Raw genomic sequence first — 16,241 nt, forward strand, 5'->3', positions numbered from 1 at the left:
ACAGTTTGTCCATCATACTAAAAGTTTGCGCCTGTTATGAATTTTGGAATGCCTCCATGATTTCACTTGGCCATTAATTTTTTGTTCACGTGACCATTCAAAAAACGAATGTAAACATTCTTGCCACATGGCTACACATTACTTATTCTTAGGTCCTATCAGGTAATTACTGAGTTGAATTATTCAGTTGCACTACATACAAAGTCCTAATAACATAGTTGTCAAGGATATGTACCCACACCAGCTATTTCTAACTTTTCACAATGGAGTTGTGTTGGTCTTTCAGGCCATGGAGGAAGAGAGATATCTTACCCCTTCAGCTCAAGACAGTACACATAGTCATTTCTACACCCAACAATGATGTTCCTCTCATCAACCACAGGAGAAGAGAAAACTTCCCCAGGGAGAGAATGCTCCGCAACTTTCTGGCCTGTCAGTAAATCTAGAATGTGAACACAACCATCAGTTGCCGTGACAACCACTATGTAGCGTTCTCTGTGTGTGAGTACGTAAGGTGTTGAATAGACTGGAGACGTGGACACTACCTTCGTCCATTCCGTACAGCCTGTGGATGAGTTGAGGCAGGTCACACGTCCGTCATGAGAACCAAACAGCAGAAGGGGGCAGGGCTGATGATGTTCTGAGTGGGTGGGATGATGTTCTGGGTGGCTTGAATGAAGTTTGGTATCAGCCCTGGTAGGAAATAGGCACAGGGATGAAAAGATGGGGCCATTTGCTCTGTACGACCAAAGCTGGAGTGGAAAAGAGAGATACCAAATAGGTGTTCAATGGCATAAAGAGGCATGAAAAGTAGATAAATCATGAAGAAAGAAGCCATTTCACAGGTAAATCAACAACACGCCAAGTACTCTATGCATAGTCAAAGATCAAAGGTCTTTCTGGACTGATAAATGCAACCAAGAATGAACACAGACATGATTAAAAGCCATGCACATAATGCTCTATGTGGTACCATAATTGTCATGATGGCAAACCTATTCATACCCTCAAACACACCAATATGAAACATTTCATAAGCACATTCTATTTCATGGTAAAGGAAAAAAGATATATCATTACAACTTTTCATCTTCTTAACATGGTGCATGAATGTTGCATTTTCTCTAATGCGCATTACAGCAAATTCATGAAGAACACAAAGAGCATTTTCGAAAATAAGGAACTACATACACAAATCTTGATAGACTAAATATAAATTGTGATTTTATTTCTGTTTACGATCTTTATATATCGCACCTCAATATAAAACCAAATAGCATATATACAGACGTATACCACTGTACACTTAACAAAGTTTTTGTTTTTGTTTTTGTTTTTGTTTTTGTTTTTTTAGGGTGGGAGGCAGGTGGAAAATTCCTGTTCTGGTAAACTCAATTGACTCTGAATACATGCACATGTGTCTAGTACCTCTGTTTTTTTCCTATCGTTATATATTATGTGCTTTGAAAGCGTGTGTTTCTTTGTAGCTAAAACTGCTTGATCTGTAAGAGAAGCATATAGATTCATGAATGAGAACACTGGTATCACGAAATCGTACCTGACGACCAGTGTGAGACACTAGCTGGACGGTACCATCAACAGAACCCACCACGATCCCTTCACTGGTTCCTGCCGGTGAGGAGAAGATGGGCTTGGTGCAGCGGAACAACCATTTCTTGACCCCAGTCTCCTGGTCAAACAGAGGAGAAGCCTGGTGTAATGTCACACTGGGTAACTTTTTCATTGACATCACCATATCACACACACTCACTATCAATGTGGTAGTTACTGCAACAGGAATACATTAAGATGATGCCATAAATGCATGGAAGGTACAGATGTTAACAGGCTCCTATATCAGAAAACTTTTTTGAAAACAGTTAGTGCAGGTCTTAGTTAGTCTCTAAATTTTACAGTGTAGACTCTCTTGATCCTTTCATGCCTTTACCGGTGATATCTCATCTCATACACACACTTCTATGTTCAAAGAACTTCTATGTTCAAGACCTCACACATCTATTCAAATACTTAAGATACTTTCACGCCAGAGAAAGATTTGAAGTGTGCCTGTAGAAAGGAGCTGGCAATTAAAGCAGTGTTGTCAAGAGGTTTGACTCTGAGTTTACACAAAGTTCTGACAGACACTAGTTAAAAAAAAAAAAAAAAACTCCAAACTATTCAAAGATTTTAAAACATGAAACAGACTTTGACAATCTAAATGCCCATACAGAGATAGCTATAATTAACAGGAAGAAAGAGAAGACAACAAAAGAGATCAAAGAGTGAAAGATGAAAAATGACAGTGAAAGTGAGAGAAATAAAAGACAGAGAATGAGAGAGTAGTATATCTACAAGATGAAGAGAAAGAGATGTGATGGAAGAGAAGAGAAAAGAAAAAGATAGCAGGGACAACAAACATTACTACCTTGTCTAGCGCCACCACAGCACCTCTCAATGTAGCTACATACAGAGTCTGGCTTGGGTGGTGGATGCATGGTGACGCCAACACAGATCCCTCTCCACAGTCCGTCTTCCATACGCAGCATTTATTCTAGACAAAGCATGTGATGGGAAAGTCTTCTCACTGATTTATTCCCAATAAAAGATTTTATCACTGACTTATTCAGAATGAAATTTTCTTGTTCTAGGTATGTTATTCATATCATCTGTCTGTTTTGCAACAAAGAAAAGAGTAAACAGATCATCATGTTGAACAAATGGTAGAGTTTAAATGCATCTAAACCCTCCAGTACTTAATCATTTCTTAACATTGAGTGTCAGTGCAGCTTGTTTTTTGCAATCAAAAACCCTTCATATAGACTTCTGAATGCATTATTCTGAGACTCATCAAAACATACAAATTATTTTGATAATGACAGCTCTGCAAAATCCCAGTGATAGTATACTGATAAGCCATAACTGGGAAGTCGAACAAACCACAAGAGATATACTTGATCAAGCTTAAATCTGATGTAATGACTATATGGCCCGAATTCACGAAGGTGGTACAAATGAAACCATGGTTTAAACCATGGACAAAAACCATGTGGAGCGCCAAGTGTCGCATGGAATATTTCGTTACGAAATTGGTCATTTCGTCAATGAAATGATTATTTTGTAACGAAATGACACCATTTTGTAACTAAATGAACATTTCGTCCACGAAATGATAATTTTGTTAACAAAACGGTCATTTTGTTGACGAAATGACCAATTTTGTAACGAAATATTCCGTGCGACACTTGGCGCTCCATGGTTTTTGTCCATGGTTTTAAACCATGGTTTCTTTTGTACCACCTTCGTGAATTCGGGCCTATGTGTCTCCTCACACATTCAATGATATTGCCACAGTTCCATGAACAGATGTGCATGTACACAAAAACACACACATTAGGGGTGCTTATACTCTTTATGTGCCACCCTCGCACGCCCGACTCGGTCGACGGCGTGCCAATTTCGCATATTCTGCTCAAACGCACAAACATGCCCAAACCAATCGAAAATTGCCAAATGTCACAGTACAATGAAAGCGATTCTCACTGTTCCGTTCCTCTCACATATAGCTTGCATTTTATGTGGTGATGATTGACTAGCAAGCGGTGTTCACTTCTGGATTTGTGTGTAAATTCTAAGTTTCAGTCCCTGCTTTCTGTGTAAAGGTCTTGTATTTACAGTAATGTAGCTACTGGTCATTTAAAACAAAAACAATCATAGATTTGTCATACAAGTTACATCAAAGCAAAACTTGGCATTTTCTCTACAACTTGTTTCTCAGAACAATGTGGCACACAGGGGGTTTCCACTGTGGCACATAAAAAGTTAAAACCATAGCATTGGCCACACAGACCTTCAGCTGAAATTTGATATCATACTGTTCAGTCACTGTGAGAGGCTGGTAATCTGAAGAAGCTACACTGGGTAAATTAAACTCGTTATTGTATATAATCTCTAGAATAATAAATATAATTACATCAACGTGAAGGGCGGCCACAGACTGGTCATGTGATCCCACATAGACAAAGCCATTTGTTGCGTCACAGACAGGGGAACACTTGACAATGTCAAGCATTCTGTACTTCCATGCTATGGTGCCAGTCGCAGCCAAAAGGCAGTACACATAATGATCATAACAACCTGCAAATACAAACATATAATGTATCATACAATGGTCATGTTAAAGAATGGAACATAAAAACTCCAGTTCGAATATGCATGACCCATTCCCACAAAAGCCAAATAAAGTCTGCAAACACTGAATATGCTGACATGTTATTTCTAAATTATCCAACAAACCACAATTTGTCCCACTTATTCCAAAACGAACCACATGAGCGGTATAAAAGCCAGGTTTCATATACATTTTTGAAAAAAAAAATGGGCTTCAAAGTGGGATGCAGTCCAGCTTTCTAGCTATCATGCATTCAGACATGATGAGTCATTCAAAGACACAAGAGCTACATGCTTCACAAGAACTGTGGAGTTGTATTTTATCAAATCCACAAGACAACTCGGGATGCATTCACCTGACTGGTCAACCTCAATTTGCATCTTTAGTTCATCTACGGAAGCACAAGTCATACGAAAGAAAGCATTCATCCCTGAAGTTCACGCTGAAAGTGGTTGAACATATCTAATTTATAAACATTGAAATTGTATCTTCTTTTGTAGCCTTATAAAATACAGAATCTGAAGGCTCAAAGTGATTGACAAAACAGAAAAACTACCTAACATAACATATGAACAGAATACCAGTGTGATGTGTGCTTATGCAATACACAAATAATGTGCTAACAACACTGTATGATTGTTAATTATAACAAGACTACTGATAGAATGCTGACATCACATTACTGTATGTCAAGAATGAACTTTAAAAATTAAAGTCTAGATTAATTATTCTTTGTGTCAAGTTCTAACAACATACATTCTTACAACTCGGTACAAGGATTATCCATTTGAGTCTTAAATGCACAGTACCCACTGCTAAAAGGGAAAAGAACTATCACAGGGTATCCGATGAAGCTCAGTAGTCTAGTAGATGTGACACCTGTTTCACAATTAGGTCATGGGTTCAAATCCCACCCGAGTATGTATGCACATAATTTTCATCATGGCTATTACTCAAACACTGAATAATCAGTGTTCATTTTATGTCTATGAAAGGTAATTTGTCAAGCAGTTGCACTAAACCTGAAAGCTCTTAAAAAAAAAAAAAGGAAAAAAAAAAGGAAACGGGGTAAAAAAAGGGGGATGGGATTCTAACTGTCAACCAAGAGATACTGACCGACAATAACAAACTTCCCGCAAGCTGACAGACATGCCGAGGACTCCACCCTGTCAGTCAAGATGGTCTGCCAGAGCACCTCCCCCGTTTCCATGGCAATGGCAAGAAACCTGCCCGAGTGGGATCCGATAAAGACATTTGTTCCTGTGCTGTGAAACAAGAGAGGAACATTAGATGTGCTTACAGGAGAAATCAACCTATTGCTGATTGAAATAATGTAAATCAGATTTTCTTGATTAACTGAATGTTTATGAAGAATCTTTCATATCACATTTATCACTTAAGTGTATTTCAATCCAAGGCACCCTGATGTTGATTGGCGGACCTTTCTAACCAAGATCACAAACATTTGGCCCCTGATATACTTGGCAATGGTGGGGAGCGGCATTTTGGTAGACACCAGATGAACATTTAAAAGAACAGTAGTTTGCCTTAAAAAAATACGAGCTGGCATAAAATTGCAAGGCATATAGATCAAAAGGGATAAGTGGCCTCTTGTTCACAATGAGTCAGGAACCCCCTGTTTGCATTGTTTCCTCTTCATTTAACATTATTTCATGCAGATGTACAGTTTCAACAGAATTTGTGAGCAAGACTAAAATGTGATTACCTATGACTAGTAACTGATATATGATTTGCAGACATGAAAATAATCTTAATCACACAATGAATTCATTTCCATGTCTATTGCCTTCACGGAACATAAATTCAACATTATGTTTACAGCTATGTTTGCTTGTGGATGGGCTGCTAAACCGAAAGCTACATGGTGACAGGTTGTGTACACACAATATTTCAAACCAAACTTTGAAAGCTGAAACATTAATTAGTCTTATTGTAAATGATGACTGCATTTCAGTGTTTAGAGCATACAATCTTTTGGTATACTGGTAAATAAATGCTGCTTACAATTACTGGTATACACACAGATCTCTTTAGTGCTTAGCAACATGGACAACTTTCCAGCCATCAAAGTTGAGATACTTTTGTGGGAATTAAAGGTGAATTAAAGGAGTAAAAGGTGATAAGTTTGTCCTGTTTACCTTGTTTTCACAATGAGGGGAGAAGCATCCACACATTTGCCTGTATCCACTCTCCACTTTTCTGCAATGTAGAGCTCACAGTGCTGATGCTTCGTATCCACTTTATAGAGAGACTGATCCTTGGGCAGGGTACTGGTACACTGTGAATGCTTATCCTGGGCAGGGCATTGGTGGCAGAGTATGTTTGAACCTCGCCGAAGGGATAACAGGTAGCCTCCATGTGGAGGTGCTGCTGCTCCTTGAGGGACAGTGTTACCATGAGGAGACGTGTGTGTAGTCAAGTTTGACACTTTGTTATCCACGCGAGTCCGTTTGGCTGAGAAAGCAACGACACCGTCCACTTCAGATGATCTCTTCACTGTAAGAGGACCAGCCTCTTCGTTCCTAAGGACTTGTTCTTTTGTTCCAACATGGGTCGAATCATTCCCCAGCAAAGCACTTTCCTCCTGCCATGGTGATACACTTGGTGCTCTTCCGGAAGGTCGCTGAGATTGCCTGCCATTGCTGACCCAATTCAGGATTCCAGGTCCCTCTTCTTGGCTGATCATACTGCCAGCATCCCCTTGAGGTGCCTGTGGGGAGCCCTCGCTTGTCCCAGTGTCCTCCAGACACTGCTGGAGACAGGCACAGACTCTCTGGAAGGTGTGGTGTAGGATAGCATCCAGAAGGTCTGGGAGGGTGGCCTGGTAGGCCAGCTCCAGACACTGGACCAGTCGGAGAGCGAGGAAGGAGTCCCCTCCCAGAGCTGTGAAAGAATCCTCGTCATGAACTGGACTCAACAGGTCTCTGCCTAGACAGGTCTATAAAGGAGAATAAAATGTTTTAAATCATAACTGTAACAAAGCAATGAAGCAGCTTACATTGTATCATTAAGTATTATATCGGTTCCTAGTGACAAAGCTTGAGCTTTTTGGGAAATCATCTTATCATATTTCTCTTAGCAGTCACGGTATAAATTTATTTTCACATCTGCACTTTCTTTGTGAAGACAACACATTCCTGCAAGCATATCAAGTTTTACACCCTCTCCCCCCCCCCCCCCCCCCCCCCCCCCCCCATCACACACTTTCCTGAACAGTGCATAATGATCAAATGTATATTATGAAGCAAGGAATAGTAATATCACTTTTTAAGTTGGGTTGCAATGATCTTTGTAGGTTAAATACCAAACAAAGAGAAGTGTCAAAGTTTAAAGCTAATCTATGGTTGAGCATGACTACATAGTGAATTCATTCCCACAGAAATGTTATTTCCATAAATGTTGATACGAAAGTAAGGGGTCAGAGAAATCTCAAGCAAAGCAATAATCTATAAAGTAAATACTGAAGGTATGTTTACTTAACACCAGAGAACCCTAAAACATTGAAACTCTATGAATGCTTTTCCAGTCACTTTATTCAGACAACTCAGATTCTGCTTGCTCTTGCCTAAAACTTGAGATGAGAGTAATCATGAAAGATTCTGCTTCTTTCACCTCTCTGCTAACAACATATGAAGGAATTCGGCTTCCATATCCTCCAAGACAAGACATGGTCCATACCACCAAACTAAGTCTTAAAAATAAGTTTCATTAATTCATATTATAACAGGCAATACTTCTGCATTGTCTTGACAGATTTACAAGATTCACCCACCCATACTTCATCATTAGTAACAAGCTTCTCCTCAGGGTATTCAACTTCATTCCAAGGAAGATACATAGCACTTTGGCCTTCACCCACAAGTGAAACTACCATAGTTGTCTTGCCCTGTAAGACACTTACCGTCCACTCCTTCACCAGGACAGCCTTCCAGGTCTCCCAAGGGTGCTTCATCTTACCCCTCTGCCTGGCTGATGCTGCTTCCTCCTCCTCCAATCTCCTAGCTGCCTCCTGGAGTGCAGCCGTATCCACCTTACCATGCCTGGTGATTGGCATCTCCCTCAGTGGTATCAACCTGTCTGGAATGGCATGGCCTGGTAATATGTCTCTCAGGTGACTCAGGATTTTCGCATCACTCCAGGAATCTGAACTGGGTGTGCTCACAGCTGTTGATCCCAGCAAATCCGAACTGGGTGTGCTCAAGGCTATTGCTCCTGGCAACGGATCTCTATCCTTCAAATCAGATACTGGTATCTCGGATGATGCCTCGGCCCTGGAAGTATCATCATCCTCTGGGTTTCTGTCAGATGCGTGTGGTAAGGGAGAGTCTTGAATTGATGTTGGCGAGTGCACGGTTGCCGATGGGAGCACAGCTTTGAGTTCTTGTGATGTTTTCGGAGCAGACAAATCTTTGGCACCAGAATGTTTTGTGTCATAAACTATGGATGCTTCTTGACATACTTGTGGGGAACTTGTAGCATCCCTGTCTGCCAAGTCTGCAAATGATGCATTTACAATGCTTGCATGAGATATATGTGCCATCTTTGCATCCAACCACGCTGAGTTTGAGGGCAGCACAGACAATGACAAAGTTGGACTTGAGGAGGTATTTAATGTCCTAGTGTCGCTATCTTTGTATGTTACAATTTCAGAATCAGTTTTGCTATTGCACTCTTGGAAGTTGGAGGATCTCCCTTCACTGGATGAACACACAACATGGCTACCATGCTTTGGAAACATCTTTGCATGCGAACTCTTCCCTGAGTTTGCCGCTGGTTGGCTTGAAGGTAATCTCATGGTACTGGTACAGCAAGCTATCAACTTTCCATTCATGAGAAAGACAGCACAGGATTTCACACCTGCACAAGTTTCGATGGCCTGCAGAAAGGTGAGCAAAGAAGAGGGGCACACTTATGATCACATGGAATGGATTAGACAACAAAGGGTTATAACGAAAAAGATAGTACAGAGAAAATAACTACTATTTCTATGACTTTTGAAAGTAGACTGATACTCGCAAATTTCACAACTGATGAAAATAATGCCTACCCTCACAGAAATGCAGTGTATATTGTCTCAAAGGTGGGAAATTACTTCCACTTCTCTTGACTGTGCACAATAGTTATTTCTTGTACTGTAGCTATATATGAAGATAATATCAACAGCCAGAAAAACTGACATATAAGTCACAATTTGCAAAATAGTGTGCTCATGAAATATATGGTTATGCAGTAAACTGACGTTATCTACAAAACAAATCACTGCTAATCACAAAAGTCCTTCTCATGAAAGCACATTTGTTCATTGTAAAAATGGAAATAATTGAAACCTAAGATGGAAAGGGAAACACTGAATGAAGAAAGACGAAAAGATTATATAAAGGAGTCCAAATTCACATCTTGATAATCACCCAACTTTTATCAAGAAAGGAAAATGCGGCAGTGATAATAATGTAAAGTATTGATCACAATCATAACCTGATGCAATGCTGAGCATTTCCCACCAAGCATGTTGTAAAGAAAGGGATGCAAAGAGCTGATGTGAAGTTGCAGATTCCAAAGTGTTGCTCTTGGCAACCTAGCAACTAAGCAAGTAGCAAGAAAGCACTTACAATACAAAAAAAAAAATGACAAAAACAATTCACAGTTTTTACCTGCTTAATGCCAGACAATGATATTCTCTTTCCATGTCTCTTGGTCTGGTCATCAAGACGTCCCACATACACAAGCCCTTCGTCCTTGAATTCCACAACGTCCCCTGAAGCTCTCATCACAGAACCAGTAATGTCACTTTCCTTGTCATCGTCAAGGTAACAGACCCGCTCAGTTCCACCTGATAATGACAGTCAAATAAATCATAAATGAAAGGGAAAACAAGCTTGTAAAATGTGTTAGTTCAGTGCATTTCTTTTTTTTTCCCCTTCGGAGTGTTTAAACTGGGCAATATACTATGCATAGTGATCCAAATTAAATTTGAACCAAGTTCATTATGATAAAATCATGACTCATGCATGCACTCACACGACTTAAAAATGCAAACATTGACTGGGCATTATGATGCTAATAAAGCACATCAGATATTATTAGGTTGCTTCATCTTTGGCAATTACAGTAACAAACCTGTTTGTCTATTTTGACACTTTATTAAATACATGCTGCTGTCCAAGTCACTGGAATCTTGTCTGCATCATCAGCACACTCACTCCATTCCCACACTATGTTTCACATTTGCAGAATCCAAGTATGTTAACGTTTGATTGTGTACCCATTTAAATGCCCAGGAAAAGGATTGTAAGCATGATAAGTGTCTCACTCGAGAACATGAGCGCCATGCCAGGTCTTGAAGTAAACCTTCTTTGAACATGCAGCAAACAACCCTACAGTCCAGGACACAACTTTGGGAAATGATGGAAAACAGTGACCCAATGAGGAGAGTCATCACATTAGTATTTGATATCAAAGAAAATTTCAGGGACTAAATTATGTCTCAATTCTACATTTTGTTTTTTAAAAATCATTATTATTCAAGAATTATCCAAACCAGGCACACTGTGCCATAAGCTTAATGAATGAATCCCTATGATACAATGAGCAAGTAAATCTGCTGCTTACCAATGTAAAGCTGTCCTTGGCCTGAAGTGACCTCTTGACCTCGTTCGTTCCTGACAGTCAAAATGGTTCCTTTGAGAGGATCTCCCAGTGGTATGCTGTATAGACATGACCATTGTAGATCCTTTATGCACAATGATTCACACATGTATGGAAAGTCATATCTAGGGGTGGGAGAACTGAATAAACTGGTCATATTGTACCACCTTAAAATAACATTCTTACTTGACTGTCCATTGTAAGCTACACTTGCAAACAAACGCACTTGGAACTGGACGTGACTGCTTATGTCAGAGCTACTAAGTCCACTTTTTTCTGGCACTTGCAGTTAAAGGTAGTTGCATGTTTCTTTTTTTTTTATAAATTTACACTTCAGGCTCTTTAAAACACATGAATAACCCCAAGCCATAGTCCTGAGCACTGTCCTGTAAAGAAAAGGAATAAAAATAATCTCAAAGTAAACTAGTTATGATCACACCTTGCTAGCAAGTAACATTGGCACATAGCCAATTACAACACAGAATTTCTGCACATCCTGTACACTTTCTCTACAGATACCAAAACTAGAATTTGAGATACACCCTATTCAGTGTCAAGAGAAAGACGAAGGGTCTTACACGTGCGACCCATCTCAGTTTAGTCTTCAAGGAGAAGTTGTCATTATGACTGCAACAGCTTCTCTAACTTCACTTCATTTGCTTTTAGCTCATATTACAGAAGTACAGTAAAACCTGTCTTCGCGACCACCTGTCTATAGTGGCCACCTGCCTTATACGACCACTGAAAACCATTCCCTCCGAGAGAAAAAGCATGTTAAATAACCTGTCTACAGGGGCCACCTGTCTATAACGGCAACTTTTTTCGTCTTCCTTGGGTGGCTGCTATAGACAGGTTTGACTGTAGCTTCACAACAAATTGCACTACAGCATTAATTGTGACATTCCTGTAATTCATACAGGTTCTATTTCTTCCTAAGTTGTGACAAAAATTTAGTGGAGAGTATACTTGCACACTAACCTCTTGTTACTGTATCCTTCCAGCCACTTATGAGGAATTTTGAAGCAAGAGGCCCAGCTGGAGACCTCAGTGATCCCATACAGATTGTGAAACTCTGTCTGGTTCCCACTTCCCCTCCATCTGGCCAGAGTGGATGGAGGGGGGCAAGCTTCGCCCCCAAACGCCAGGAGCCGAAGGGCGGAGTCCGCACCGAGCAGGTCCTCGCGCAACATCAACAGTGGAAATCGCCCAACCAGAGATGGGGTAGCCTTAGAAATGGGGAAAACAGCTGGTTATTTTGATAACAATACAAATTTGTGCTCAATCAAAACAAAACGAAACAAAACAAAAACTTTTCTTTGTTTTGTCAGAAATGCAGTTTTTTCCCCAATGAATGTACATGAAATCTCATTACCCTTCCATCATGAGAAATAAAATTTATTTGTCATGTAACTCTTTGTAACAGAAATTAACATTGCAACTGATTGACAAACTGCCCTACGTCAACATAAGTAAGCACTGAATTGATCAGTATTTTAGTAGAAGCCATGATAAAAAAAATCACACAAATTGATTTTTTATTTTCAAAAGTGAATCCAGTATAGTAATACTTACAACATAATTGCCATCAGCTTTCTCCTAGGCCAACACAAAAGTATTGTAAATACCCAATATCTGACTGCCCACCTGTAAGATGCTGACATGATGCTTAATGAGAACCTCAGCCAGAGAACGGGGAGCCATCTTGACCTGTGCAGGCACCATCACAAGGGTCGCTCCTCGACTCCATGTCATGAACATCTCTACCATGCAGGGGTCAAAGGTCAAAGGTGATGCCATGAAGACCACATCATCTTCAGTGATGGAGAATGTGTCTCTACAGTGATTCAGATGAGTGAAAAGAAAATAAACAGTTGATGGTCAACATTTCTCCCCATGTCCATGTTGAAGAATAAAGCTTAAAAACAAGGTTTCTGCATATCATATACACTCACTATATTGTTCACTTTCTGCAACTAGTGACTACCCTCTGACATTTAGGAATGACAATGTGAGAGTTTATTGGCTGCTGCTAAGTTAGTCGCAAGTGCAGTAAATTGCTATAAGAGTAGATGTTTCATGCAAAAGCGCCTTGGCTTGTGTTAACTTAAATACCAATTGGCATGTGGAATGTCCTTTCTAATACATCTGCATATTGTTTTCATAAAGTGGTACACATGTCAAGTTGTAATGGACAAGTTTGCTAAATGTATTCGACTCAATGCACATTTTTCCTGCGAAGACCGAGTGAAAAGCCACTCTATGCACCCGTATAAAGGATTACATGAATTTTAAAACATAATACAGGAATGCAGTTTTTCAAATTCATGAAATTCTTCCATCGAGATGTTTTCATTGAAAATCATGGCCACTACTAGAACACTGATCAATTCAATGCTTATTTACGTCAATGTAGGGCAATTTGTCAATCAGTTGCAGGAATGCAGTTTACACACAATGGTTGGCGCCATGCCAGGAAAGTGTCATGTGAGCCTTTTTGCTTGTCTGACATACAAATACTGTGAATAATTATTATCATAATGTCAACCTTGCCAACCTTTTTCATGGTTCAATATGGTTTTATTTCAACAATATTTATATCATTTCTGTCAAAACTTGGCTCGAGTTAATGAGCAGATACCATGCCTCACTGTCTCTTTACCTGAGGTGTTGGATGTTGGGCACGATGCATCGATGCGGAACCCGTACAACCTTTGGTTTGCCTGTGGTACCAGATGTGTGCAGAGCATAGGCAAGGGCGGTGCTGCACGGTGGGTCACTACCGGTGGAAGGTCCCTGCTGGTGCTTGACTGACAGTAGTCTGACTTGGATAACTCCTGACTGGGTTGCCATTGGTTGCTGCCTACATTTCTGGCAGGGAGCCCAGTCAAAGCTTCGTCCTAAACTGTCGATGAAATGCTGACAAAATGTTGAGATACAATACCAAAGGAAAAAGACAAACTGAAAACTGGATTTTGTACAGCTGGGGTCATGTTTCAAATATTCTAAAGCTTCAGAAAGGCACTTATGAATTAAATCCATTTTTTCAATATAACCAATGGACTAAACAAGTAGAAATACAGCTGTACACATACCACGGTACCCTGCATACATGCATCAGTCTTTTTTACAACATGAAATTTTTGCAAATTGCCACTGGCATTCAATGCATAATCGAGACATGAACTCTGCTGTGCATTTTGATTGCGCGAATCTTGGCTGCTTGCGATATTCGCAAAAAAAAAATTCATGCATGCAAAAACTTTCTGGTTTTATAGTAATCAATGGACAAGATCTAAACTACCTTTGTGACTTCCAGCCCTTAAGCCCTGTTTGGCTGAGGCAGACACGAATCAGACATCGATCTACAAGCAACTTTTAATCACTTTCTTCACACTCGTTCCTTGCAAATTGACACCCCTGCATGTTCAAAACAAAATTAAAGAGGAAAGAGTTCAAGGTCTGCCCCCAAGAAAGTTAACCCTAACCCTATACCCTAGTACCCTAGGACTAAGCACTTCTTTTAGGATAAATTCCTTTCAGTGGGGGTACATAAAAACTCTTTATCAACTTAAGATTTTAGGAATATATACAAAATGAAGACAAGGGATTAAAGACATGCCCCCCCCCCCACCCCCGACCAAACTTGGACATAATTGGTATAACACTGTAATTAATTTCAACTCTCACATTGCCATAGGCAAGTTATGTCTACATAACACATTATATACAACAGTAAATGGCATGTTGACACATTTGTGGCAAGAGAATTGAGCCTTAGAGAAGGAATTGCGCAATGCTGACTCATACTTCTTCAAACAAACAAACAAACAAACAAACAGGCAAACAAACTTTGGTACTCACTTCTACGTATTCAACCTGCACACAGAGTATGGAGATGTTCAGTTTCCTGATGAAGTACTCATTCATAGCCGTAGGAGCATGAGGGTCAATGGGTGCAAAGGCAGCTGGCAATTGTAATACCCTGTTCAGTGAATAGCCAGATGAGATACACATGGAAAAACTAAAACGATAAAACAAAATACACTAAGAACGACTAGTAGACAAATTATATTAGTAACAGACATATCATATCATATTCTGGGTAATTTGGTCATTTTCACGTGCCAAGCTGGATGAGTAGTGTTTGGCTTTCATTTCTGTGTAATGAATGACTGATAACATATGACATACATATTTACATTTTAGAAAAATTCAGACTTGTGCATGCACGCAAACAGCAACAACCAAACCTGCTTGCAACAGTTTTTATTTCAAGAGCTTGGAAAATTGTACTTCCAGTGTAAGTTTGTGATGAGTTCTAGCAAACTTGATTCATAAAACGACTGAAAGTAATAAAAATGTTACCTTTTAAAGCTGATATTTAGGACAATTCTGCCCTGGCGAAATGTCATATATTAACCAGAAAGAGATAGCAACTCCAGTATTTGATTGCACCTTGCAATTTCACCTACACTACATTTTATGTAATACTTGAATTCACACAAAATATTCAAATCTCTTGTAAAATTGTTTAGGTCAAATACATCCACAAGAGTTCAAGCAACATGCAAGCAAAGTATAAGCAACATGAGTTCAAGTAAGGTTTCAAGACATTGGATGGCCTGTAATTTTATATTCTTAGCTAGCCGTAAAAGACAAAAATAGAAAACCAACCCGACTCTGTACATTTGGGACATACATGAGGATGTACATACCCAAGGATCCACGACGGTAGCTGTACAGCAGGTTCCACATACAGTCCTATCATGCTGACATTGCTCGGACCACAGCAGAACCGAAGGCTTGCTGTGAGCTCATTGGCTGCTTCCTGCACGTCCCTGTAGGTAGTCACCTCCGTACCATGGACACCATCATCATAGATGGCTGCCGTGTGATGAGGGAAAACCCGGCAGGCTTGGATGAGCATGCCGTGCAGTGTGGAGTCATCATGAGTCTCCATGCCACAGGGGTTCATTGTCCTCATCAAAGTGGTCCCCCGAAGATGGGGGCCCAAGAAGGAGACAGTGGCATCCTGAGGGACAGTAGAAAATACGTTTAAAAATGTACATTGTAAGGATCAGCAGATAGGGTTTATCTGTACTCAGAGTTTATCTACACAATGCAGACCAGCAACGCACAAACTTATGCTCAGTGAGTGATGATTACAATTTGCATCATAAGGTCCTAAAGATAAATCAGACCACTTTTTTTGTGAATAAGTTTAGATTTCATGTGAAATTTCACTCCATGGACTTCAATAAAGAGAAGACATTGACAAACAAGCAAATCTTCACTTAAATGACAGATAATTTAGGGAATGGTACGACTTCACATTTTCACTGAATGGTACTAGACTATCTGTTGCAACAAAACACATGTACTCTTAAGTTAATATCTTGAGGTGATA

At 39.8% G+C, this 16,241-nt stretch overlaps 1 protein-coding gene across 1 annotated transcript; it reads right to left on the reverse strand.

Moving 5' to 3' along the window:
* Window positions 1–308: 308 nt before the first annotated feature.
* On the reverse strand, window positions 309–15,602 carry LOC140235292 (beta-alanine-activating enzyme-like). The gene is made up of 14 exons (XM_072315322.1): window positions 15,550–15,602; window positions 14,696–14,816; window positions 13,494–13,750; window positions 12,479–12,668; window positions 11,813–12,060; window positions 10,799–10,893; window positions 9,841–10,019; window positions 8,091–9,065; window positions 6,328–7,127; window positions 5,285–5,433; window positions 3,971–4,134; window positions 2,426–2,551; window positions 1,559–1,690; window positions 309–752 (listed from the first exon to the last, which is right to left on the reverse strand). The coding sequence occupies exons 1-14, from the start codon at window positions 15,600–15,602 to the stop codon at window positions 309–311; spliced, it is 3,933 nt and encodes a 1,310-aa protein (XP_072171423.1).
* Between the last annotated feature and the right edge of the window lie 639 nt (window positions 15,603–16,241).

This window comes from Diadema setosum, chromosome 11 (genome assembly GCF_964275005.1).
Source record: "Diadema setosum chromosome 11, eeDiaSeto1, whole genome shotgun sequence".
Lineage (NCBI taxonomy): Eukaryota > Metazoa > Echinodermata > Echinoidea > Diadematoida > Diadematidae > Diadema > Diadema setosum.

Bases quoted from the DNA above. Each gene is read 5' to 3' on its own strand.
- LOC140235292 (XM_072315322.1), bottom strand. From the start codon at position 15,602: ATGATAGGACTGTATGTGGAACCTGCTGTACAGCTACCGTCGTGGATC. The intron at 10,894-11,812 runs GTTAGTGTGCAA...ATGTCTATACAG, and splicing joins GAAGGATACAGTAACAAGAG to CATACCACTGGGAGATCCTC. The intron at 1,691-2,425 runs GTAGTAATGTTT...CTGTTTGACCAG, and splicing joins CTGTGGTGGCGCTAGACAAG to GAGACTGGGGTCAAGAAATG.